General features: G+C 44.4%; 1 protein-coding gene across 1 annotated transcript; it reads right to left on the bottom strand.

The window, feature by feature from the left end:
* Nucleotides 1-702: 702 nt before the first annotated feature.
* Nucleotides 703-27,588, bottom strand: HDDC2 (HD domain containing 2). Its single transcript, XM_044249496.1, has 6 exons — nucleotides 27,456-27,588; nucleotides 24,712-24,833; nucleotides 22,637-22,739; nucleotides 17,616-17,684; nucleotides 5,130-5,268; nucleotides 703-1,062 (listed from the first exon to the last, which is right to left on the bottom strand). The coding sequence occupies exons 1-6, from the start codon at nucleotides 27,537-27,539 to the stop codon at nucleotides 965-967; spliced, it is 615 nt and encodes a 204-aa protein (XP_044105431.1). The 5' UTR covers nucleotides 27,540-27,588; the 3' UTR covers nucleotides 703-964.

Here is a 27,588-nt window from a genome sequence, read left to right as displayed (position 1 = left end):
TGCAAAGAGTTTCCAAAGAAACGACGCCTAGAATATTCTCGCCACACCAGACTCACAGGCCTTCACATGGAAACTGACATTTGAATTAAAGGGACAGACATCATCGCTTCACACCGAGATACTGGGCGGATTCGCATGGGTTGTCTTCATTTAAAGGCAAGCGGGGTAGGTTACTCAACCAAAGAAAGGAAATGAGGGGAGGAAACCAGGCCAGTGTTCCCTACATGAGGGGCAGCGACCCCAGTAATAATATTCTTCTGATTACAGATTTCTTACCTGGTGATCAATGTTCCTATAAATCAAGGTCTATTTATAAATCAAACAACAGGAAAAAAATTACAGAGGAAGACAAGTGGCATTTGACATTGTGTGCCTGAATTTACTCCCAAATGACCCAATGGATTAGGGGGAGAAGCAGAACCTGTTAACAGGTTTACAAGTCTATGATCAAGGGCTTAGAGGGGGTCACAGTGAAATGAACAATGTGGCTCCACAGAGCGATCGTCTGAACAAAGCACCATTTCATAAATGCGTTGTGATACGTTCTCTTCCTTGGAGGCTTATCACTAAGTCAGCTGAAGAATCTGTCCTCAAAAGTCATCATGACTTAATTTTCCATCATTCCATGAATTGGGCCTTCAAGGCTGGAGGTGATTCGTTTAGAATAAAATTATTTAAAATCTCCAATAAATATTCCAAAGCTTAAGGTTTTAAATATTTATTTAGTGCATACAAAGCTCCCCACCACCACCTCCAGCCTTTTCAGGACATTTTCGGGACCACATTCTTTCCCAGCTTCTTTTATTATCCGGGCTGCATTACATGTTTCTTACTGGAGTCCGGGCAACGGAAAATAGACAGACTCACATCTGGGAGATCCACACGGCAACAGTGGCTAAACACAACGCCACGAAAATGAAAACTACGAGGTCTGTCACAGGAGTGCAGCAAGACAGAGGACATGTCAGGAGGTCGGCTGGCCAGGGGCAGCAGCTATCTTGGCATTTCTTTCTGCCTCAAGTTCAGAAACAAGTTGGACTATCTCAGGGTGACTGAATTTTCCTGCAAGGCAAGAAGACAGGAAAAATAAATTGACAAGAGAATCCATCAGTGTCTCCAGCTTGATCCCAGGCTTGTCAGGGGCTCGGCTCTGTGCTTCACTCTATGCAGGGGCTCTGCAGAACACAACTCCAGGTTCTGAAGATCACGCTCCGTCACCCGCATGCCACCAAGCATTAGGGATGAGAATCGGACAAAGAACTGTCCCATCAGGCAGAGCTAAGAGAAACCTCACCACGCTGCCTCTGAATGCATCTACTAGGAACTATAAAGAAACTCAGGGAGGACAGCATGCAGAGAACTGAGAGCAATCCCTGTCCCTTCTGAAACTGCAGTGGAGGGGAACAAAGCACCAACATCAGAAAGACTAGTAGGAAGACAGAAGGTCTAGGCTGTCCCAGGATGCAAACGTGCCTCTCTGCAAACACTTCTACACTAAAACCCAATGATCTAGGCAGTCTTCCCTGGCCCTCAGCCCTCCCGGATTTCTGTCCTGGGCAGCAACCAGCCTGCAAGCTATCTTCCCATGTGGCTGGCACACGGGAATATTACACCCACCATCCACTCCCTGTTTTTCTGGTTTTTGGAGGTTTTGTTTTATTTTGTTTTTTTTGCCAGTGCCTTTTGTTGTTTACTGTTCATTCCACATTTAACTCTGTTCCATTTATTCCCTATTCTCAGCCTCTTCCTTGAACCTTCCCTTCATCTTCTTGCCCTAATGTCTGGCTTGTCCTGAGGCTATGGCTTTCCCTGCAGCCTTGTTACACAGCGGCTGTTTCCTCTCTCACATGGCTCTTGTTACTGGGCCTGGGGCTGCCCTCTATGCTCCCAGTTGCCTCCTGGCCATCCTCGGCACCAACACGTGTAAAGGTCATGCCACCAGACTATCACCGCCATTCCACCAAAATAGCTCTTACTGAGGACATGCCAATCAGCTCCATGTGGCTAAATCTGAAGGCTCCTCTTTCCCCTCCTGAAACACTTTCTTCCCTTTTCTTTCGGGACCCCTGACTTTCTCATCTGAAACCTATCTTTCCCCCATCTTCTCCATCTAGTGGCAGCTCCATTCTTCTGTCATTGCTCAGACCAAAATTCTTGGACTTCTCTCATAAACACCACCACACAAATCTTGTCAACCTTTATATTCAGAATATAACCAGAATCTGACCACTCCTTCCTTTTTCTACCACTACCACCTGGATCAAACCACTAGGAGACTGCAACGGCCCCAGTCAGTCTCCCCACTTCCAGCCCAAGTGACCCTTTCAAAACACAGGTCAGATCACACTTGTCCTGTAGTCCACCTTCTCCAAGGGGTCCCCATCTCACTCAGAGTCCATGCCAACCTCCTATACTGGCTGGAGGGCCCCTGCCCACTTCTCTAGCCGCACCTGCAACCCTCTCCTCTCATCCACCCCCACAAACCACACTGGTCTCCATGCTGTTCCTCGACACACCGAGTTTCAAAAAGAAAAGAGAAAAAGCCATAAGTGCTGACTAAATTAGAGAATTAAAAATGTCCTATCAAACAAAAGCTTTTATGTTCCCTTCAAAATCCTCATAAGGGGGCACCTGGCTGGCTCAGTCGGTACAGCATGTGACTCTCGATCTCAGGATCATGGGTTCGAGCCCCACGCTCACACAGTGCAGTTTTCTAAAAAGAGAAATCCTCGTAAGGGTCACAGTGTACATCTTCATCTCTCCTTAACTAAACTTGTTTTTTTTTCTTCAAGCATTATTGGGATAAGTAGGAAGCCATTCTTACATCAGTTTTCATTACTTATAATTATTAATTTTTTTTAAAAGATTTTATTTATTTGGCAGAGAGAGAGAGAGAGAGAGGAGGAAGCAGGCTCCCCGCTGAGCAGAGAGCCCGATGTGCGGCTCGATCCCAGGACTCTGAGATCATGACCTGAGCCGAAGGCAGCAGCTTAACCCACTGAGCCACCCAGGTACCACCTAATTATTAATTTTTTAATAGAGTAGTGCACCAGAGTGGAAAGTAAAGTGAATTTTAACCTCAGTTCAGCTGAGGACGCATCAAACTCTCAGTTCAAGTTTCTTCCTCAATAAAATGTGGACTTTAAACCAGATGACCCTCCTACATCCCATTTTTTGATTTTTCTAGGAGTTTCATGTTTCATTTTCTATTTTCCACTGTGAATATATCAAAATAGAAAATGATAGCATTAAAATGCAAAGCACTACACAGACATGACTTGTATTTTAGTTACATTATTGGCAAAATATGCTACCTTGGAACCTAATCATTGCTTAAAATGGGTCGGCAAACCTTCTCTGTAAAGAGTAAGACAGTAAATACTTTAGGCTTTATGAACTATGTGGTCTCTGTTGCCACTCAAGTCTACTCAATTCTGCTGCTGTGGCTGTAAAAGCCACAACACATAGACATAGCCACAATACTTAAAGACAATACATAGAGAATGAGTGTGGCTGTTTCAATAAAACTTTATTTATATGAACAGGCAACAGTCCAAACTTGGCCCATGAGCCCATGGTCTGCGGATCCCTAGTCTAGACTGCTATTCTAGTTAAGTCAGACATTTTTGAGCACCACCTGTATCAAAAACAGATGAGACAAACCTGGTCTTGGCCCTCAAAGAGTTTACTATGGTGCAGGATGAGCAACTGGAGGTCTGGGAAGAGACCCAACAAGAAACATCACTAAAGAGAACACAAGTCAGACTGTCACAACACTGTGGAAAGCTCTAGACCAAATGGAGACTGAGCAAAAAGAAGGCAACGCCTCATTCTGATGGGGAGGATCACAAAAGGAGACCAGGGAGAGGAGTGGCCCCAGATGGGAGAGTTTTTGAGCACAGAAGTTTTAAAAATGAAGATATGATAATAACTATGTCTGCAGAGGAGGAAAACACTGTGATCTGCAGGGAGAGCGGGGAGCCCGGCTGGCGGAGTTAGCAGGTGATAACAAGAGTCCATACAGAAATAACAAGGGCCTCCTCTGAAGCAGAGGAAGTGGGGCTGGAAAAGACGGAAGGAAAATCGAATCAACCTCATGATGAAGCACGTCATATCCTGGAGCCCCGCCTGTGAGCTGGGAGTGACATGACGTCCTGAGAAGTCCCAGAGGGGCACTCTAGCAGCGCTCTGAGGGCAAATGGGAGTCGAGCTGAGCCTGAGGGACTACGGAGTTGAGGTGGGGGAGATGAGGAAGGACAGAGCTATGCTCCAGGGAGCCACACAAACAACAGTCAGCAGTCCTACAGGTACAGAGCTTCGGCAGGAATTGTATCACAATGAAGACAGCAAAGGCTTATTGCCTGGTGTTATTCTAAGCACCTCGCACTAGATCCTCAAATAACCCTATAAAGTAGATTCTATAATAATCCTTATTTTAAAAAAAATTTTTTTTTAATCTCCATATCCAGCATGGTCCTCAAACTCACAACCCTGCGATCAAGAGTTGCGTACTCTACCAACTCAGCCAGGCCAGTGCCCCTATAATTATCCTTATTTTAAAAATATGGGAACTAAGGCCCAGAGCTAGGTTAAGTAATTTGCTGGAGGTTACATGCGTCACAAGAGGCAGAACTAGAACCAGTTGAACTCCACGTCTGCGCCAAGAAGCACTATAATGACCATGGTGACTTCAACTGTTTGGGGTTTTCTACTTTTAACATCTCTTTTTCTACCTCCATCTTCTATGACTTTACTTCTATCAAGCATGTCCAGATTATAAGGCACTTTCATAGATATTCTCTCTTGAATCTCAAAACCCACCTGTGACTCCAATAAGTAAGCCCTAGGCTTTCCACTTTTCAGGGAGGATACAGAGAGGCCAGGACACTGCCCAGAGGTGCAGAGGCAGGTGGGAATGTGAACCTGGCTTGTGGCTCAGGGCCCAGGGTGCCAGTGCTCTCACGCACCAGGCTGCTCCTCCCTGGGAAGCCCACCATGTCCCAGTCAGATGCTCCGTAGGGAAGTGTCATTAGAAGGTAACGACAGCAGATCCCACGAACGCGCCGTCAGTCTCTACACTAGGAGTGAGGCCAGCTACAACAGTGTTTACTGAACACAACCCAGGGTACCTGCTGTGGAATCATAGAAATCCTGCAGCCTCCCGGGTCTGTCCTCCAGGTCTTCATACTCGGATGCCTGCAGAATCATCTCACATTGGTCCAGCTGCTTCACAAACCTGGCTTCTGCACTTGACTGGCTCTCATACTCCTAAGGAAAGGGGGCACGAACACAGCACGGTCAGAGCTGTGGGACGGGGTACTCAGGCGAGTTCTGATTCTAGTACTGAAATCAGACTCATAGCTAGAAGCACATTCTGTATTGGCCACTGCACCCACAAGCCCGTCGAAGAGACGCTGCCTCTGTGACGTTCCCGCTCACTCTCAGCACCCCCTGCAAGAGGGATGTGCATGCCATTCTGCATAGTCTGCCAGATGCCCCCAGAGTCCCAGCTGTTCGTTTCGACACTCCAAGCATTCTTCCTCCCAGCTGGTACCTTGTCTTCGAGATCGTCATTTCATCCACTGGAGTGGTGGTCTTTTTACTTCCAGCTACTATTTCATCACATGCTTCTCAAATTACTTCCCTCCTCATTTAAAAACAGTCAGGCTTCCTTTTCCTTTTTAAGTGAATTTCTAGCCTTCTCATTGAATTTTGGCAGTCCCCTTACAATGGAAACCTCTGTCCTTGCTTTCCAAACAGGTCCCCCTGGGTATGACTCTGGAGGACACAGGCAGGACCGGCAGGTTCTTTGTGCAATGGCGTGTGTGTGCCCACGTCCTGGTCACATGGTGGTGCTAAAGGCAGTGGACCGGGAGCAGCTTTTTTGCCTTTCCTCTGCCCTCTGGTCCCTCCCGCCTCAGTGCAAACCTGACACAAGAAGCTCCAGGAGGGCTGCTTCGTAGAGCAGGACACCTGTCACACAGCTACAAGTCCCAGTTAATACTATATAGAATCGTTTTTCTATTAAGACCAGAGTGTTCCCAACTGGTTTCCCTGCAAAGTTCTCATTTGTAATTCCACCCCAGATGCGTCCGGATAATGAGCCTGTCATGCTTTCTTGGCAGGGTGATGTGATGTGAATCACTTAAGGTTTCTCGATTTTTATTAGATGTCTTATTCTTACAAATGCAGCTATTTGGATTTTGATAGAGCTGAAAAGTATACAGGGAAATCGTTTTAATATGAAACCAAATACATTTTGTTTAACTTCAAAGGCCCTTAAAAATACTTATCTTTATTTAAATACTTATTCACATTTAAAATCATATATTTATATTTAATAATTCAAGTTCCTTATTCAACAAAAAAGAAGTGGAATGTACTCAAGGCACCACAGTTCAGGATTTTTCTCTTATTGGAAGTAAGAAAAAAGATTTCAAGACCATTAAGCAATGACCACACACTGTATAACAAATTCTGGTGAAATTACATGTTTCTTTTAAAAATATAAATTGTTGGGTTTTTCCTCAAGAAGCAATGGTACAGGCACTTTCCAATTTCATTTTCCAACAATGAGGCAGGGCAAGGAAAACAGTGAGGCCAAGAAAGCTCTAGAAGTAAGAAGACACCATGGCATCTTTGAGAGCTTAATCCAAGCAGTTTCTCATAATAGGAAGCAGAATTAATTGTAGGAGGAAGAGGCTGAAGGCGGGTGAAGGGTCAGCTCCTGAAAGGCCCTGTGGTTTGTGATAAGGGGTTTCAGCTTATCCTGCAGCGACTGGACGTCACTGGAAGGTTTCAGGCCAGAAGGGTCATGATCAGATCTGTGCTTAGAAAGATCATCTTACCTTCCGTGGGGGAAAATCTGCTTGAGTGGAGGCAGAAAAATCGGGCTCTGAGACTTGGTAGCACCAGCAGAGCAGCTAGGAGAATCTGGTCTGGTCTAATCTCATGGCAGTGAAGATGGGACGAGTGGGCAGATTTGAGAAACACTAAGGACAAAGAAGTGAATCAAAATATGAACGTGGATGGAAGGAAAGGCTGAAAAGGACTTCCTTGTTTCTGGCATGGGTAACTCAAGAGGGAGCAAAGGGGAGAAAAAGAGACCCAAAAAACTGACAGAGCAAAGAAAGAGCAAAACCAAAACCTAATGAATATTTATAACAAAACTAGAGAACACAATGTTACCATGAACCATAAATTATATGGGAAGTGGGGACAAATCACCTCTAGCCATAAGCCGTGCTTTCCATCAGCAGGAGCAACAGGGCATCGGATGGACCCGAGAATAGGAGACCCTCAGCTCCAGCAGCCGCTGACGCAAGCCCAGCCCTGGTGAATTTGCCAGCCTGACCAGCAGGGGGCTCTCTCCAGAACAGGGCCCAACAGAAAGAGAAACTGCTGGGGGCGGAATCAAAACTGAGTGGGGTCAGGATAACAAGAAGAAGAAAAGAAAAAGTCCAGATAAAAGTGGGGAAAGAGAACAAAGCCAGGGAATCTCTGAACGCAGGCCACCATATATTTTAACAGTACATTTAAAAAAAAGAAAGAAAAAAATGAAAGAAAAGAAAAAGAAAAAACAACAAAGCAGACAAGGAAGTTCTGTGAAGTTCAAAAAGTTATCTGGGGGCATGTGGGTGGCTCAGTCGGTTAAAGGTCCAGCTCTTGGTTTCAGCTGAGGTCACGATCTCAGGGTCGTGGGATCAAGCCCTGCATCAGACTCTGCACTCAATGGGGAGTCTGCTTGAGATTCTCTCTCTCCCTCTCCCTCTGCCCCTTTCTCCCCTCTCAACCTAGTAAATAATTTTTTTTTTAAGTTATCTGAACCAAGTTTCCTTCCACAAGTCTGGGAAAACTAGTTGTGTATCAAAATGAGCAACAAAGATCAGAAAGCACAGAGATCAGGTCCCATACAAGCCTACCAGAAACTAAAGAGAGCAAGGAGCAAAATGACATCTCTACAGACAATTCACATCAGAAAGACATCCTTAGTTTTTGCTAAAAGGATCAAATCTATAAGAAACTATTTCAAAAATAACTAAAAGATGCTAAGAAAATGTTAAGACATGAAAGAACCATATAGAAAACATTAGAGATAAAAGAAAAGTCATTTTGCAGTGAAGGGTAAGCAAACAGAAACACAGGAATACTTAAACATACCTTAAAAGAAATAGAAATTGAAAAGGTTAGGTTTAGAAGCCAAAAAGATATGAAGAAGATGTAAAGGATCTGAGGGAAGGTGACAAATATCAAAGATGGGCAAAGAAGAACCAACATACAGATATGTCAGTATTTTGGAGGAAAAAAGGAAACCAAAGTAAAAGAAAAACTATTCAAAAAATTTTCTTGAAATTAATTTTTTTTAAAATCTGAAAGTATATATTGAACACACACACTAAGTAGCTAAGGATATTTACCCAGAAGGACCAACACCAAGACACAATCTAATAAAATTACCATATATATGAAAAAAAAATCCTTCAGACACCTATGCAGAAAAAGCATTGGACATATATAAAAAAATAAAATTATTAGACTTTGCTTTATGAGCAAAGAGAATGGGAGTAATGTTTTTAAGACATTCAAGCAAAGAAACTGGGAGCCAAGGATTTTCTTTTATCAAGTGAAACTGACCTTCCAGTATAAGAACACAGAGGCAAGTTTAGAGCATATTGTTCCTATGAGCCCTTTTTGAAGAACCTACAAGAGGACAAGTTTCAGACAGCCAAAAGGACCAGGACAAACTGATGTAAGGACGGATAGTGAGCATCAACAGATACTTGCAGAACTAAGATTCAATGAGGTGTAAGAAACTAATACGTTATGGTTAATGTAATGTAACAATCTAGACAGAATACGGTCTTGGTAGAGTACAATGACAAAAAAAATACAGGAATAATAGAGATAGCAGAGGTAAAACAGTTTTTTAAACTGTTTTCAGTAAATGGAATTGATGATTGTGCTATATACAACTGTTATTCTGAGATGGGTACATGTGTAGAGAAGGATAAAGCCCATATAATCAGGATTCCTTGTGTGGAAGAAAGGATAGTGTAGAGGAGGTGAAGACATACCATACAAGAGATTAAGTAAAAACCATGCAATACTGTATCTGAATAAGAAATATCATCATGAACCCACAAGGCAGATACACACATATATCCTAACTCTGTCCATTAAAAAGCATAAAAACCATAGACAACCCAGGAGCAGCAAGCACCCGACTGCACATATTGTGATCTGGAAATTACACTGCCTACTGAAACAAAAAAACAAAACAGGAGGTCTGGCTGTTGCAGATGAATGAGGCTGGACGATACCGCCTGCTATAAAGGAAGTGACCAAAGTCAAAACCCCACTTTTCCTAGATGAACTGCAACCGAAAAGAGGAGGAGGAGGAAGCCTCTGTGGGTACAATTACTTCAGCTACTAAATGAAAAACAAGACAAAAATAGTATATTATAATTCTCAATGGGATGAAGGGATGTAAGCATCAAGAAAACCCAGACATTATGTACCTCACAATCAAAGACTCCAACACTATCCACTGTTTTGGCAAAAAGATCCAATGTGAATCTGATCCAGCTCTGGATTCAGAGGCCGATATGCAGAAAATAAAACAGAGGAACAGAACTGCATCATGAGTGTGCAAAACCCAGACTATGGAAAACTCTTTAAGCCAAATGCTCTGGATTCTTCCATAGGTAATTTGCAAGAAAGAGAAAGAGATGGGCTGGGGGTCAGAAGGGAGGGGAAACTGTAGATTAAAGGAGATTTAAAAGATACATTAAGCTGTTATTTATTTTTTTAAAGATTTTATTTATTTATTTGACAGATAGAAATCACAAGTAGGCAGAGGGGCAAGCAGAGAGAGAGGAGAAAGCAGGCTCCCCACTGAGCAGAGAGCCTGATGTGGGGCTCGATCCCAGGACACTGGGATCACGACCCGAGCCGAAAGCAGAGGCTTTAACCCACTGAGCCACCCAGGCGCCCCTACATTAAGCTTTTAAAAAAATGGACAGGACTGGGGCGCCTGGGTGGCTCAGTGGGTTGAAGCCTCTGCCTTCAGCTCAGGTCATGATCCTGGGGTCCTGGGATCAAGGCACGCAACGGGCTCACTGCTCAGTGGGGAGCCTGCTTCCTCCTCTCTCTCAGCCTGCCTCTTTGCCTACTTGTGCTCTCTCTCTCTCTGTAAAATAAATAAATAAAATCTTAAAAAATACTAAAAAATAAAAATAAAAAAAAATTTAAAATGGACAGGATTAAACTAGAATGTTGGAGGATGACCGCTTGGGTCACAAAACCATAAAGAAATTCAGGTGATCCCTGTGAAAATCAGGGCAGTGGTTACTTTTGGAGGAAGGGAGTGGTTGGCCTTGGTCAGGGCACAAGAAAGGGCTTCTTGTGGGAGTGGCACAGTTCCAGAGCTTTTTTTTTTTAAAAGATTTTATTGATTTAGGGGGCGCCTGGGTGGCTCAGTGGGTTAAAGCCTCTGTCTTCAGCTCAGGTCATGATCCCAGGGTCCTGGGATCGAACCCCGAGTCAGGCTCTCTGCTCATCAAGGAGCCTACTTCCTCCCCTCTCTCTGCCTGCTTCTCTGCCTACTCACAAGTAGTACTGTCTGTCAAATGAATAAATAAAATTTTTTAAAAATTTTTAAGATTTTATTGATTTATTTCAGAGAGAGAGAGAGAGCACAAGCTGGGGAGCTGCGGGCAGAGGCAGAAGCCAGTTTTCCACAAAGCCTGATGCAGGACGCGATCCCAGGACCCCAAGATCATGACCCCAGTGGAAGGCAGATGTTTAACCGAGTGAGCCACCCAGGTGCCCCCTGACAATTTCAAATCCTGATGAAGGCGGTAGTTACAAGGATGTTATCCTTCCAGTAACTCATTATGCTATACACAGGTGTTTGTGTCCTTTTCTGTGTTTTACTTTTCAATAAAATGGTTTTAAAAATAATAAAAATGGCTGAAGAAAATGAGGATGCCAGGAACTAGCTGAGCAAGATATTTAGGTGGAGCTGCTGGATTTGTGAGTCTGGAGCTGAGGAGGAAGATGTTCAGGAGAACGCAGAGAATTATCAGGATGTGATCCCGGAAGCCTGGGAGGAGTGTGCAGAGAGCAGAAGGCCAAGGACACAGCCCTGGGAAGGGAACATCGGCTCTGACCAAGAGGCCTTGACCTCTTTTGGCCAAGAAAGAGGGACACCTGCACAAACTCAGAAAGAGCTCGGAAGGTACAAAGAAAATCTGGAGGCAGCAACGTCAGAGACCTGAGGGATGAGACAGCTTCAATGAACCAACACCTGTGGCCCAGGCGTCATGGGCACCTGGGCGACTGGCAAGACTCCCCCAGATGGAGCCACACAAGGCAGTCCGTGACCTCAGCCAGAGCTGCCCATGGTGGGCCCGAGTCACAGGGCGGCCTGCAGGCCATTGAGACAAGGCCCTATTTGGTGGTGAAGGGAAGGAGGGAAATGTGGTGTCCAGGGAAGTTTATTTCAAAATAGGGTACAGAAACATTACTTACGAGGCTTACAAAAAGCTGAAAAAGTTCCACCTGGAAGCTTTTCTTTTCTCACTAAACGAGGCAAGATTATTTGTTATCAGCTGGGGGAAGGAGTGACAAAGCAGGTGGAGGAAGAGAGAGGTGGGCAGCTGATGTGGGGCCAGAGATGGAGAGGCTGCATGGTGGCTTCTGGCACCTGAGAAGGCTCAGGAGAGCCTACTGTGTGGGAAGCAAGTGACGCCAGTCCCTAAGGCAGGGACAGGAAGGTCCCTGCATCAGCACTCTGCAGCCTCTGGCTGGGACTCGGGAGCCAAATGATCCAAATGACTCGGACTGGAGTTCTGAGAAGCAACAGAAGAACAAGGAGTTCAAGCAGAAAAGAGATACAGTCTGGGTCCTGAAAGGGAAGAGAAGGGAAGGAAGGGGAAGGGAGGCCGGAAGTCTCCTCCCTCTCCCCTGGAGACAGGCCGGTGGGCGGAAGCGTTAGGGGAAGTTTCTCTCTTGTGTCTTCCACTCCACCATCTCCTAGTGACTCTCCCTCAGGGACCTAGGATCCTCATGGTGCTCTGCATCAAACTCCCCAATAAAATACTGCACCTGAACCATGAAGTCCTTGGTATGGAGACTATTTAAAAGGCTAACTGTAGACCCACTGTATCTCCAACTGACTGAACTTGGGGCAACAGGGCGAGAAAATTTGGGGCAGGTGGGTACGCCAACCATCCTGCCTGAGGAGCGGCTCCTGCTCTGTCTGGGGACTCACAGGGATACTTCTTTAAAGGGAAAGGCAGGTGGTGGGGGAACAACTTTCTGTGATACTCAGAGAAAAATGACAGTGTTTTCTCTTGACTTGCTGAAATTTGATTTCAGCCTTCTATGACCAAAAAAATTTATAATCAAGGACGTTTAACTGCATTAAACAGACATGACCCTCTGTGCTGACAGTTATTTATGGTGGCGAAGAGCTATGATTAAGATTTCACAAATCAATCAACTGGCATTTTCTATGTAAGTTGCACTATTCTAAGTTCCCCGGATACAGAATGACCATACTTTCTTAAACCAAAATCAGAACATACAGACTGGAGACGGAGGAAAGATAGAGCTTACCATGCATCAGGCAACATTCCAAGTCCTTTCATATATTAATTTGATTGTCATACAGTCTGTAAGATAGGTATACTATTGCTATTGCCGTTTTATAAATGAGGACATTGAGTAAGTTGTCCAAGACCATACTGGTAGTAAACAGAGTATCTGAACCCTGGAAACTGGATATTGAAGTCCAAGTACTAACGATGGACACAACTTATAAAAATGCTGAAGTTAATATGAGAGTCTGTATACTGGGATGAATAGTGTTTTCCAAAATTTCATGTCTACCTTGATTTTATGGATGTGATCTTATAAGATATTTGCAGATGTAATCAAACTAAGATAAAGTCATACTGGATTAGGATGGGTACTAATCCAATGACTGGTGTCCTTATAAGAAGAGAGAAATTTGGGTGTGGATATAGACACGGGGAGACCACCACCAGACTATGGAGGCCCAGACTGGAGCGATGTGTCTGTAAGGAAAGGAATACCAAAGCCAGAAGAGGGATCTCTCAGGGGGCGCCCGGGTGGCTCAGTGAGTTAAGCGGCCAACGCTTGATTTCAGCTCAGGTCATGATCTCATGGGTCATTAAATCAAGTCCCAAATTGGGCTCCTCACTGAGTGTGCAACCTATTTAAGATTTTCTCTCCCCAGCCCCTCCCCATCCCACTCACACACACTCTCTCTTTTAAAATAAATAAATAGATAGATAAGTAGACAGGTAGATAAATAGAAAGAAAGAAATAAAGAAAAATGGAAGAGGCGTCTATGAGAAGCCCAGCAGAGGATTTTGGACTTCTAGTCTCCAGGACCGTGAGACAATAAATTTCTCTTATTTAGAGCCATCCAGATTTCTGGTAATTGAAATTTACCAGCAGTGCTAGGACACTAAGAGAGTCTCTTACTACAAATAAGGTAGTGGTATGGTGTCAATATCCTAAACCTATAAGTGCTTGTTCAGTTAACCACCACACTGCATTGTGAGAGAAGGAAAATGTTGAACAAGGAGGCAGGCTTTGTCACCTGCTACCAAAGAGACCCTAGGACACAGGTGTTCTTCTAGTTTCAAATTTACAAAATTCTAACAGACACAATAAAGAACCAAAGAGACAGAATACAGAGGTAATTAAAAAAATAGGTAAGAATATGAAAGTAGCCATTACATAGTGCCAAAGGTATGAGAGAGAGAGGAAAAAGACAGAGAGAGAATGAGAATGAATTAGCTTTCAAGGGCTGCTATAAAAAGAATCACATCCTGAGGCTTAAGCAACAGAAATTTATTGTCTCATAACTCTGGAGGTAAAAGTTGAAATCAAGGTGTTGGCAGGATTGGTTCTTTCCAAGGGCGGAGTGGAAGATCTGTTTCGGGTCCTTCCCCTTGGCTTACAGAAGGCCTCCCTCATATTCACATGGTGCTCCCCCAATATATGTCTCTGTGTCCAAGTTCCCCTTTTTATAAGGACACCATCATATTAGATTAGGACCCACCCTAATGATCCCATTTCAACTTGATTACCTCTGTAAAAATTCAATCTCCCCCCCCCCAACTTTTTTAATCCTATCTCAAAAAAAAAAAAATCTCCACAGTTATAATTTCCTCTTTGGAGAACACTTGAAATAATATAGTTATATTTTAAGGTGAACAATAAAAATTTGAAATATAATTATTAAAAAAAAAACTCCTTTACAGTATCAAGAAAAAGCCCTGTCAATTCATTCAACAAATATTTATTGCCTACATCATGTATTATATTTTATTAGGTATTGAGAATAAACTATTGAATGGAAAAGAAAAAAAAAATCCTATCTTCAAATAAGAAATAAGGTCTTATTCAGAGGTACATGTGAATTTTAGGGGGACACAACTCAATCCATACCAGAAGGAGAAGAGGGGAGAGGCTTATCTTCTTCTGAGGTACTGTCTAGAGCAAGGCTTTTTTGTCCGAAGAGTCTGTGGGCTGTGAGAAACATGTATTATGGAGAGTGATAGTCCAGTTCTTGAAATACAGGCTTTAATAGGCACAGAATGGGGAGAAATGGTCCAAGAAATGGGACAATTCTAATGTTTAACACTCTCTCTACAAAATCATATTAGATGTTAGGGATGTCCATTTTCCTGCTCCATGATTTCTAAATAAACTTAAATACACATGTGCCCGCCAGCGTCGGCACCCACATACGTATGCACATTCTTCCGTGGAGAGTAAACACTGGGACTTATCTGTAGGCTCAGTCTGTACCTCTGGGCCCTAGTAACCTTAACTTCTTGACCTTACTTCGTTCATAGGGATGTATGAATTGCTTAAGGAAAATTTAAGAGCCATGAATACTATTCTCTGTGAATAAATCTCTATAATTCTATCTGAAAAATGTGTTGCTGCTTATTTATATGGTCTTCATTTCACCCCCCACCCCCGGCTCTTCATAGAAAAACAAACTCCCAAACCTCCTAGAGTATGCAAACGTGACGTTCACGCCAGAAAGCAAAAAGCTCACAATTTTTCTCCTCCACACCAATCAACATCCCACAGTCTTACCAATGAAGTTATTTAATTCCTTGCTATTTTCTTTTAAGCTCTTGGCTGGCCCAGCAACAATTCTCAAGAAATTGAGAATTGTCGGGCACCTGGGAGGCTCAGTGGGTTAAGCCTCTGCCTTTAGCTCAGGTCGTGATCTCAGAGTCCTGGGATCGACCCTGCATCCAGCTCTCTGCCCAGCAGGGAACCTGCTTCCCCTCTCTCTATGCCTGCCTCTCTGCCTACTTGTGATTTCTCTCTCCGTCAAACAAATAAACAAAATCTTTAAAAAAAAAAAAAAAGAAAGAAATTGAGAATCGTCACATTCCAAGTGGCCAACCGTGTACCTGGCCTGAGATCTTCCTTAACAAGCTTAATTAACTCAACCAATGACTTTTACAAGATCATAAAACTATCACTTGTTTGGGGGGCTATCAAGTCACTTAATGCTCTGAATTTTATATATATTTTTTCAAATCCAAAGTCTTTTTGTCATGTTTTCATTTGGAAGCTACTTAATTAAAGGAGATTTTGCAGTAAATTGAAAGTAAGTTAATTTTTGTAATTAAAGTAAAATTTGCAGTAAGTTTTTTTGAGCCAGTTGCTGATTGCTAACTGAGAAAATAATTTAACAGATACTACCACTGCGTTCACAATAATTAGGGGACACAAGGGTACCAATGCTTATAAAACGTTTTCAAATTCTGGGAGTCTTTCCTTCTTAGAGACATGGGATTAGTTTCATAAGCTCAGTGCCATTTTTTTCTTCCTGTGTATGAAATGCAGCCCAACTCCACTCCATTATCCTCAGTCCTCATAGTGTTCCAGAAGTTCACTTGCGAGTACATACTTTGGCACAAGGGACTCTTATCCCTGAAGCAACCCCGTTATAACTAGTAACAGATGCCACCTGAGACAGCCTCCGGCTAGAGGCCATGCATATTTCGCTAGATTTAATTTTCACAATTATTTGGCAAGGCAGGCATTAATGGCCCACAGTCTTTTACCTAAAAACCGCTTCAGTTTTCAGCATATTTTTAATTTAGAAAATAATATGGGACATACAGGTACATGTTATAGAAAACCCCTAGTGGGGTCCAGGGCAGGCTCGGTTGCCAAACAGATTGAGTATTTCTACATTAAAGCATATTGATTTCACACTAAGGGAGATGGGTCAGGGCAGGCGGACTCTAAACAACCTCATAGTGATTCAGGTAAGATTTTACTGTGTGAGATCAAGTTACATCAGGTTTTGTTTTGTTTTTAAATGGCTCCCTGAACTCTGTAGATTTCCTAACTGCGGCTAAGGGCATGTGGAGCTGTATTCCCACGCTCTAAGAGAAACAGGCCGGCCAGAGCCAAGCCCCTCACCTCAAGAGAAGTGGGGTTCAAATCCAGGTCTCTCTGGAGCCCAGCCCTGCCCTCTGCATCAGAGCCTGCTGCCTCACAAGGGAAGGATGCTTACGTCACCCCCTAATCCAGCTAAAACCATAGAAAGGACAGCATGCCACAGAACCAGACCACTGAGTAAAATGGCATTTTTTAGGAGACACATCTATTCAGCGTTCAACACTGACACTTTCTCAACCTGTTCCCCAGGCTTCCCAAATCAAGGGAAGAGCTGACCCGGCAAGGCACGCTGGGCAATGGGAAGGGAACTCTGCCAGCTTTGCGGCTCAGGGGAGAGAAGGCGGGGCAGAGGAAGTGAAAGAAAAGGTGGAAAGTCCGCCTCTGAAGGCAGGAGCAGGGAGCAGGGCTTTGAAGGACCTGGGAGAAGTGAGAGTGTGAGGTAGCAATGTTGGAGGAGAAGGAGGGGCACCAGGGGCTCCAGCAAGGAAGGGCCAGTGTAGACTGGAAGGAAGTGAGAAACTGCAGTAGACGAGGGTCTGTTTGCTGTTGTTTTCCCTTCACAAATGAAAACCAGCACTAGGAGTGAGGAGCAATGGGAACACAATGGCTTTCTTGGCTCTTTCCACTCTTCCTCCTTTTCCCTCCAGCAAGCTCTGGTGGGGAGTGAGCACCCACAGGGCCCCCCTCTGTCTCCCAGGGGCATCCTGGCAGCACTTCACGTGGACCCGACTCAGCCCTGGACCACCCTTCCAGGTCTCACAGATGGGCAACAAGCTCAGAGAGAATGTGTCCAAGGTCAGAGCCAGTGGTGAGGGTCCACGTTGTTTCCAAGGACCAGAAATGGGTAGGGATGACGTAGCAAAGGTGGCAAAGGCAACGCAACAGGAAATCCAGGGGACTGTGAGTCAAGATCTATGCCAGGCATTATGGTGTCAAGGGAAATGGGGAAATTGGACGGAAGAAAAATTTCTATGAGCCAGGAGAAATTCCTGCAGCAGCCAGGAGGTGAGAAACAGACACAAACCAGAAAGCAGTAAGTTAGAGACAGCTGTGATGACAATCTAAGTCAACTAAAACACTGAGGAGCCATATAAATTCAATCACAATACATTAAAATGCAACCTATCATATATACTTACTTCCCAAAGTTCATAAAGTTCCTTCCTGAGATCCTCTGGGAGGAGCTGGGTCAGCTGCTTCATGGCTTCCTGAAATAACAGTTATTTTAATCATGATCACATTTATCTAGTGAACAACTCAACTACAAAAGCCAAATCATGGGCTCAAACTCTTGCAAATGGCTCCCCAAAGGGCAGAATCTTGGACAATATTTATGGCTTTCAAGGAGGGCAGTTGTGCACATTAAAGAAACGTGTGTATTTATTCACGTGGGCTTCGCTGAGCATATGTTTTGTGGTCTGCACCATACCAGACACCAAAAAAAGGACAAGGAAGGAGGAAGGTGTGAGAGGATTACAGAAATATCAGAAGTGAGGCCAGGGATTTTACATCTTATGGACGAATGGCAAGATGCCCGTGTAAATCTCCAAACAGAAACATACTAAAGTTCAAAACAAACCTGAGAACAAGAACAGGAAAGTAACACTGAATTACAAAGCTCAAAACTGTTTGTATATTACTGTATTCATTTTCTATTCTTAATGTTTTTATTGCATAACATAAAGCACTATACAAATGGGCAGTTACTGTCATTAACATAAAGGAAATAACACGAGAGTATTTTGCGGGCTCACAGACACATGGGTCAAAAGGGGATATGATATTAAAAGACAATTAGCAGGTTAATGGTTAAGTGTCTGCCTTGGACTCAGGTCAAGATCCCAGGATCCTGTCCACATCAGGCCCCCTGCTCAGTGGGCAGCCTGCTTCTCTCTCTCCCTCTGCCTCCAGTTCCCTCCGCTTGTGCTCTCTCTTTCTGACAAATAAATTTAAAAAATTAAAAAAAATTAAAAAGGTAAGTAGCTACATCATCCAGGAACCATTCAAGAGCATCCCTGATCACTTCTTATTCTCCCTCTGTAAACATGTCCAGGCGTGGGAATCTAGCACCTCAGGAGGTTGCCCAAATGGGCTTTAGGCAGCTCTGACAGAAAATACTTTCTTATATCAAGCTGAAAACTGTCCATGAAGGTCTACCAATATGCCTACCTCCAACCCTCCGGCATCCCTCCCTCACACACAAACACAAGGTCAAGTGACCCAGCTGGACCAGAATCTGGATTCTGATTCTGATTCTGATTCCCAGAATCTGGAAGCCACGGGAAGTCCCAGGGACTGGTCCACGGGAGGACCACATAACTCAAACCAGCAACTGGAGGGACATCTGCATGATTTGTCCAGCAGAGGCTAGGGAGAAAATACAGAATACAGAATACCACTACTCCCAGAGCAAACTATATTTGCAATGTCATGGATCAGCCTTAAGTAACTTCACCATCTCAAATGATCTGTAGCACCATGCCTCCCTCAGTGGTATCAAATTTACGGTAGGTTGTGTCTGCGTTCTCCCTTGTTTCTTTTTCATAAATTCTAGTAAAATGGTTGAGAAAATCTTTGCATTCTCAAAAATAAAGGGCGTCTTTATAAACAGATTGCCTTTCTCTACATTATTCCAAAAACACAAGTCTGTCCATTGCTTTTGTTTTAAAAGAATGAACTAAATAATATGTATTTATAGGTATGTAAAAACCCAAGCTTTTAGAGTATTTTACTCCAGCACCAAACAATGACTGATGTGTGCTCTGACCATAGTGGGAAAGAATGGAACCACGCCTCTGTTGTGCCAGATACTCGATTTCTACAAAGGCAGCCCAAGACTGAAATCAGCTTTTTGGAGATCACATCCAGTTACTGACTTACTGATAAACTTCCTGTTGAATAAAACCATCATGTGTTTTGAAAAACCAAAACAGATAACAAACATGTTGTTGTTCTCTTCTTGAAAACTGAACAATGATTTGCTAGATCTCTACTCACTGATATCATTTGTTATCATACAATCCGACTGCGTTTGGAGACCTCCGACGTAGTCGATGCTCCTTATTTGGTAACACATGCCACAGAACTGTGCCCACCTTTTTAAATGAACCCCCCGAAAACGACTTCGCTAAACCCCGGGGTACCTGGCTGCGTACGTCAGACATGCCCTCCCCATGTGAGCCCTGCTACCCCCACTTCTATACGGAGTTTTACCTGGTCCACACACTGATTTAGGGTGATAATTTTCCTAGCTTCCTCCCATTAGCAAAGCGTGCCAGGGATTTGCCAGAAGTCCTGACCTGACTAAGCTTTCAGCAAACATCCTGGGTCAGTTCTGCGTCAGACACCCAGAAAGCATCCCGCATCCTTCAGACATCACTTGTGGGGCTGAGCAGTATAGGAGTTGGCTGCAAAAGATTCAACTGGGATTTGGGGCCTGACTTGCCTATGACTGGCTGTGGAACCCTGGGCAAGGTACTTCACCTCTTTGTCCTTCCAGTTTCGCTTCTGTAAAATGGGGTGAATAATGGCATGCATCTACCCAGGGGGGACTGTCGTGAGGATGAAACAGGTAATACAAAGCTCGTGGTGTCTGGCACATGATGACCACTCTCTAAAATGTTCACTCTATTTTTCAGTTTCTCTATTTTGCCACATTCACTCCCATAATAAAGCTCGGCTCTCCTCCTTTTAACCTCTTGGTTCTTCAGCAACTTTCAGCAACTTGAACCCTGGCAGATACATACCTACCATGATTCGGCCTTCTGACTTCATGTTTTTGTCTTCAAAAAGCAGTATCACCTGCTATCGCTGTATTCCCACCCTGAGTTCCACCCCACGGGTGCCAGATGGTCCCTATGAAGCGTCATTCGCCAGCTCGCGATATAATACAAAGTTTGTTTTATCTTGTTTAGGGAGGGGGTCAGACAGTATTGCTTTTGGCCCTAAACTTTCTCTTCCGTGCCCTCATTTTCCCTTTCATCTTAATACCGTATACTCTCCTCCAAAACAATCAGCCTTCCAAGTTCACCAAGTGTTTTCCTTCCCTCCTACTTCAGTTTAAGCCTTCCTGATGAAGTTGGCTAGCTCGTGGGCAAATCATGCCGCCCGATTCTCATTATGTGCATTCCACCCTGAGCCAAGAAACCCTCATTTAATTATCTTAATGCATAGTTCAGACATCCAAATCTTGTTCATAAACACCATCTGCATAAAGAATTATTCACCTTCCAGATCTTTCTCTCTGTTCCCAAATCCTAAGCAGCGGCAGAAAGAGGCAATGGACTCTCGGCCGTCTTCCAAGCCTTCTGTTTCTTGTCTAGAACCTGTGGTTCTTCAAGATGCTTCCCCTGTCCCTCCGGATCATGGCCTCTGGGAAACGCAGGAGTGGGCAGCGGCCAGGAGGTATAATGAGGCTGGAAAGAGTCCCATCATTGCCAGGATAGGAAGCCCAAGAGGGCAGAAGCACTCTCTCTCTGCTCATGCCCCAGCAGGCCCCTCCACGAGGTGTCACTGGCCAGGCCTCCCCACTGTCAAACAGTAGCTGGTCTTCTCCCATCTCCAGGGAGTGGAGAGCCTGCCCAGGGATGCTGTTTTTCTCCTAAAGACTCTGACTTGCTCCGCTGGGGAGGAAACCTCAACTTCATGATCTACCTTCACGGGACGGTTTGTCTCTCCTTGCTGTGTGTCCCTGCACGGTCTCTGAGGACCCTCCGGTACTTCGATATACCATTTCTCCTCCACGATGTCCGGACTGACCCTTGACTAGAACTAGCCTGCATCCTGAAATGAGCTGTATAACTAGGGAGTCTTTTTCCCCATTCCTTTAGTCTTCGGCATGTCATCGCTCAACATCCTCTGGTTCAGAGCGAACTCTTTTCTGCCGCTCGGTATCTTGAACTCATTGGTTTCTTTTCATAGTAATTCTGCCAGTCAGTCCAGGAACTCTATTCACGTCTGTCTAGACTCCTATAGAGAAACAGTGCCTCGGCCTTCTCCCTCTGTATAGGCTGTCATGATACTGAGCCTAGATTCTGGATCTGTATTTTGGCAGGAAGAACGCATTCCTTACACGAGTTCCCCTGTTCCCATAATGTCAGAATTCCTAAACTGGTATTCCTTGTGGACCTTCTTCCCTCTCAGGGGATAAAAATAGCGTAGGTTACTTAACTCCAGACTCCCCCAGCTCTGAGAACAGCTAGTCAAGCCCCCCTGCCCTGTTGAAGCATTTCAATGAAGGTTCCATCCACTGAGCAATACAGGACCAATCTCCTGTAATAAAAGTAGCTCACAATAATCCCTGAATTGAGAACCAGCCGTTCAACATCAAAAAACAAAACAGCAACAACAACAAAAAACGTTCCTGGATCTTCTGACCTCTGCCTCAAATATGTCTTCCGCTTTGGTCCTGGGCTCTAGATTTCGAGTCCAAATTGATACTGATTTAATATTTTTCTGATGTTCCTTTCTTACTATTAAAAATATGTTTCATTATTTCTAACCAATAAATCAAAGACTAATTGAAAATTCACAAGTAATTATAATAATGATTAGACTTGTGATTTACAGCATTTTCCTCCAAAGAGCTTAACCAGGATGGAGAATTCCTTCCAGTTCTAGCTACTTCCCTTGTGCTAATATAAGCCATACTATCTATGTCCACTATCTATGTCCACCTACTCATGAGAACAGAGACCCAACAGTTTCCTGTCCCTATGTTAGACAAGGCTGGGAGCAGGCATACTTTCCTGATCTCATGTTAAACAAGGTTAAGAACAACCAACGCCAGTGCACTACTTCTAGAAATCCTTGCTTCTAGAAGATAAGACCATTCACAGCCCAGATACAGTAAGCACTAACAGCTTATTCCTCCAGACTCCCCTCATTGAGACTCTGCCTCACCAGTCCTACCAATCCAACGCTATTTTGTCTTACACTCTGTGCACTCTAACTAGTGGCCTGTCTCCTAAGATCCATCTGACCATCCTCCAGCGCAGTCCCTCAAACCCTACAAATACCCGCTCCTGATTCCCATACCCACCCCGAGACACTGCCCAGACTCTGTGCTCTCCCTTACTGCCACGGGTCCAACGAACTTAGCTTTGCTTCAGCAACAGGGGTCTCTTGGCGGTCTCCGGTGGAGTCAAGAGTTAACACTGACCTCTTCTCGCCTATGTTTTTCTTCTTTGGGGACATTATCTGCTGGCGCTATGTCCCCAACGATGCATTCGGCCATATCATGAACGACGGCTAGGCGCACACATCTGACCAGACGAGAAATGATGAATGAGGACACGGTTAGATTCACTACAAGTTCCTTCTCTAGACTATCGTGAAGATGCATTTTTTCCCCTCCACCCTTACAGGGTATGTTAATGAAGTATGTTCTAAAGTAATTCTCTTCTACTAACCAAAAACAATTCTGATTTGAAAGTGCTAATTAATATTCAACACGATAAAACATGAATGCAGGGGAAACTGTTCAGCATGAATTTTTTTGTTATTGCTTTAATGGCTATCACTTTAAAAGGTGGACAACTTCAGATGACAAAGCCAGGAGGGGATGATCTGGTTATGGCATTTACTTCCTGATACAAAACTCAGAACTAATCATTTCCCCAATATACTAGTTAGATGTCAAGATGAGGCTCTTTAGAGAGACATGGGCAGAGCAGGGCAGAGCAGGACAGATCTGGGTCCGAATCCAGCAACCATTTACTAGCCGTGTGACTTTTGCCAAGTGACTTAATTTCTTTAAATGTTCGGTTCTGTCATCCTTCATTTTATCATCTGTAAAAAAGGGGCAGTAATACATCATAAGGTTGGTATAAAAACTTAATGGGATCCTGTGTGTTCCTGGCACATGTTGATCATTAGGCCAATGGCTATGATTATCAGTAATAATGATTAGGCCTAACATGCATGGTGTACCAACTGCAGCCTGTCTCCGTCACCACTTTAAATCTCCAACTACTCTTGGGTTTGTTGGCTCTATTCCACACCATGTTCGTCTTGGGCTTTTTGCCCAAAATCCCACCTCTCTACCACCTATAGAGTAACAGGGCTCCTCAGCTCTCTGATGGAACTTTGCTACAATCAAATTGATTTACTTATCATTTCCAAAACAGACCTTTAATTTTGGGGCTTCCGTTGTTATGCCCTCCTCTCTGCACACTGTGCCTTCTACTTCCCTACCCGGTCAGCTCTTCAGAGATCACCTCTGATCCATTCTGCCCCCTCTATTAAGATCACCCAAGCACATGTGACCTCTTCTATTAGAATATCTTGCTAGGTTTTTTTTTTTTTCTTAGAATTTTTATGTATGTATCTATTTTTTTTTTTTTAAGATTTTATTTATTTGACAGAGAGAAATCACAAGTAGGCAGAGAGGCGGGCAGAGAGAGAGGGGAGAAAGCAGGTTCCCTGCGGAGCAGAGAGCCCGATGCGGGGCTCGATCCCAGAACCCTGGGATCATGACCTGAGCCGAAGGCAGAGGCTTTAACCCACTGAGCCACCCAGGCGCCCCATGTATGTATCTATTTTTAAAGTAATCCCTAAGCCCAGTGTGGAGCTCAAACTCATGACCCCAAGATCAAAAGTCATGTGCTCTACTGACTGAGCCAGCCAGGCACCCCCAAGCTTACTAATTTTTGAACCTAACTAATTTGAACATTACTAATTTTGAACGTAACTAATTTGGGGCTTTTTATAGAAGCCAGTTGGAACCTGTGTCATTCCCAGGAGATTAACTTCTGTCTTACTTTGTTAGGAAACTGTGTCCTGTGCTCAAAAAGCATTTTAGACACCTGCTGACCGAAAGAGAGAATATCCCTTTCTCAGCTGCCTCTTGCACATACTCCTCCAAAAAGTCACCCCACCAATGGCGCTAGTATGCATGAAAGGGCTACAGCATACTATTACAATGACAGAATTTTAGACACAGCACACTCACTGTCCAGGCCCTGGAAATCGTATTATCACACTTCTGTCTTCTTGAGATCACGGCAGGCTCTATCACTTGCCAAGAAAAAACCCAGAACACACTTTACAACTGAAGCAACTAACACACGTAATTCCCCTTCCTACAGCCTGAACCTATATGGTTTGTTTCAAGTAATTTCTCTTGACAGATCAACTAAAAACTCTCAAGAATTAGATAAAGGCGTCAGTCACAAGAAGTGGCACATACCCACAGACCAGAGATTCTAACAAACATCAGAGTTCACGTTGGCTTACCTGTCTTTGTTAAGATGCTCATCTTTGGTCACCAGAGCCATAACTGCCATCCTGTACATGTGATCTGACACGCTCTCTGGCTTCTCAACATTTCTGTATACCCAGCCAGTCCGTGGGACTCTCTGATGAGAAGGAAGAAGATAGAGAAGCTTACAAAAATGAGGATTTAATTTGCTATGCTCTTTAAGAGAAGCCCAAAGAATAGGGTATAGAAGCAGGGTCATAGTTTCTCGGAAAGTGTGGAAGAATGCTTAACTAACCAAATGATCAACAATCAAACCAGTGAGGTCGGGGAATAAGAAGGAGGAGAGGGAGAAATAACTCACAAGTATACAGTGCAAGGGTCCAAAAGGTCGAGTTACTCTGCATTACTAAGTCATAAATTATGGAACATACATGGGTCCTTTAGACATAAAAATAAAACTATAAAATAATTGTGTTTTCTTAACTATGAGAGTTGAGACTCTTGCCTTCAAACAACCCCATTCAACACATGTAGAAAACACTGGTGAAAGCTCTGAACTTGAAAAAGTGAGTGACAGATTTCCCGGTCTAAAAGCAGAAAGGAGAAAGGCCTTTCTAATTGCCCCTGCTACCCCAGTCATGATTCTGCCTTCTGTTTAGATCAGGATGCGATCTTGTGAGACTGCATTTTCTCCCCAGGAGTCAACATTTCTGAAGAATTATATAAACAGTAGCAAGAGCGGCAGGATACAGATAATCTGCTTTTAGCTTGTAGAAATTCTGCAAAATCTCCAGTTATGGGTAGAGGAGGATAAAATGGAAAGGGAGACCATACAGAATACAACTCCAGTGTGCACTACATAAAATATTCTTTTAAAAAAAAAAAAATCAATGGAACAGAATAGAGAGCCCAGAAATGGACCCTTAACTCTATGGTCAACTATTCCTCAAAAAGCAGGAAAAGAATGTCCAATGGAAAAAAGCCAGTCTCTTCAACAAATGGTGTTGGGAAAATTGGACAGCCACGTGCAGAAAAATGAAAGTGGACCATTTCCTTACACCCACACGAAAACAGACTCAAAATGGATAAAAGACGTCAATGTGAGGCAAGAATACACCAAAATCCTTGAGGAGAACACAGGAAGCAACCTCTCTGAACTCAGCCGCAGCAACTTCTTCCCAGAAACATCGCCAAAAGCAAGGGAAGCAAGGGCAAAATGAACTACTGGGACTTCATCAAGATAGAAAGCTTTTGTACAGCAAAGGAAACAGTCAACAAAACCAAAAGACAACTGACAGAATGAAAGAAGGTATTTGCAAATGACATATCAGATAAAGGGCTATAGTATCCAAAATCTGTGAAGAACTTACCAAACTCAACACCCAAAGAACAAATATCCAAACACCCAAAGAACAAATAATGCAATCAAGAAATGGGCAGTGGACATGAACAGACATTTCTGCAAAGAAGACATCCAAACAGACACATGAAATAGTGCTCCACATCACTCCGCATCAGGGAAATACAAACCAAAACCACAATAAAATACCACCTCACACCAGTCAGAATGGCTAAAAATAAGTCAGGAAATGATAGATGTTGGCAACCACGCAAAGAAAGGGGAACCCTCCTACACTGCTGGTGGGAATTCAAGCTGGTGCAGCCACTCTGGAAAACAGTATGGAGGTTCCTCAAAAAGTTGAAAATAGAGCTACCCTACGACTCAGCAACTGCACTACTGGGTATATAACCTAAAGATACAAATGCAGTGACATGAAGGTATACATGCACCCCAATATTTACAGCACCAATGTCCACAACAGCCAAACTATGGAAAGAGCCTAGATGTCCATCAACAGACGAATCGATAAAGCAGATGTGATATAGATCTATAATGGAGTATTATGCAGCCGTCAAAAACCACAAAATCTTCCCATTTGCAATGACGCGGGTGGAACTGGAAGATACTATGCTAGGTGAAATAAGTCAGAGAAAGACAATTATTGTATGATCTATCTGATACGAGGAATTTGAGAAACAACACAGAGAGAGGATCCAGGATCGTAGGGGATGGGGGGGGGGAATGAAACAAAATGAAACCAGAGAGGGAGACAAACCATAAGAGACTCTTCATCTCAGGAAACAAACTAAGAGCTGCTGTTGGGTAAGAGGGTGGTAGGGATGGGTGGCTGGGTGATGGACATTGAGGAGGGTATGTGCTACGGTGAGTGCTGTGAATTGCGTAAAACTGATGAATCACAGACCTGTACCCCTGAAACAAATAATACATTATACATCTTTTTTAAAAAGTCTTGTTACTTCTAGAGGATTTAAAGCACCCACTTAACATCTGCCGGACTGATGGATTCTGCTCTTCCCACCAGCGGCTGCTCCGAGGCCCAGCAGAGGGGTCGTGAGCCCCATGTGTGTTCTGGGCTGAAGCCGGCGGGCAGGGAGGGTCCCACACATCACCGCGCCAGCTGCTCTCCAGAACCCTCACGGAGGGCAGCGCAGGCCTCCCGGATTTGCACCAGGCTCATCTCCCCACACAGGATTCTCCCGGCTCAGACTTCACTGGGCCTGCGGTGAGCCCAGCCGCCGCGCTTCCTCCGCCCACTGTGCAGGCGCGCCCCGGCGCCCAGGGGAGCTTCGGGGCCGACCCCTTGCGAGGCAGGGAGGGCGCGCGGAGGGCGAAGGCCCCAGGCCCCGCCAGCTGCAGCTCGGGACGCGGGGGCCACACCGGCCTCTCCCCAAACGGCCCCGCCCGGCGCCTGCTCACCTTGAGCTGCCCCACCAGCCGCAGGAACCGGAGCAGGTTCCGGGCCCCCCCGCCCGAAAGGGCCGCGGCGCTGGCAGACGCCATGCGGCCGCTGGCCCCGAAGGTCGGAGCAGGCCGCGTGGCTGCCGCCCGA

This window comes from Neovison vison, chromosome 1, assembly GCF_020171115.1.
Source record: "Neovison vison isolate M4711 chromosome 1, ASM_NN_V1, whole genome shotgun sequence".
Taxonomy (NCBI): domain Eukaryota; kingdom Metazoa; phylum Chordata; class Mammalia; order Carnivora; family Mustelidae; genus Neogale; species Neogale vison.
Note: the sequence above shows the minus strand (reverse complement) of the source record. Positions and strands in the feature narration are given on the sequence as shown.

Bases quoted from the DNA above. Each gene is read 5' to 3' on its own strand.
- HDDC2 (XM_044249496.1), bottom strand. From the start codon at position 27,539: ATGGCGTCTGCCAGCGCCGCGGCCCTTTCGGGCGGGGGGGCCCGGAAC. The intron at 24,834-27,455 runs GTGAGCAGGCGC...CCTTCTCATCAG, and splicing joins GGCTGGTGGGGCAGCTCAAG to AGAGTCCCACGGACTGGCTG. The intron at 17,685-22,636 runs GTCAGTGTTAAC...CTGTTATTTCAG, and splicing joins AAAAACATAGGCGAGAAGAG to GAAGCCATGAAGCAGCTGAC.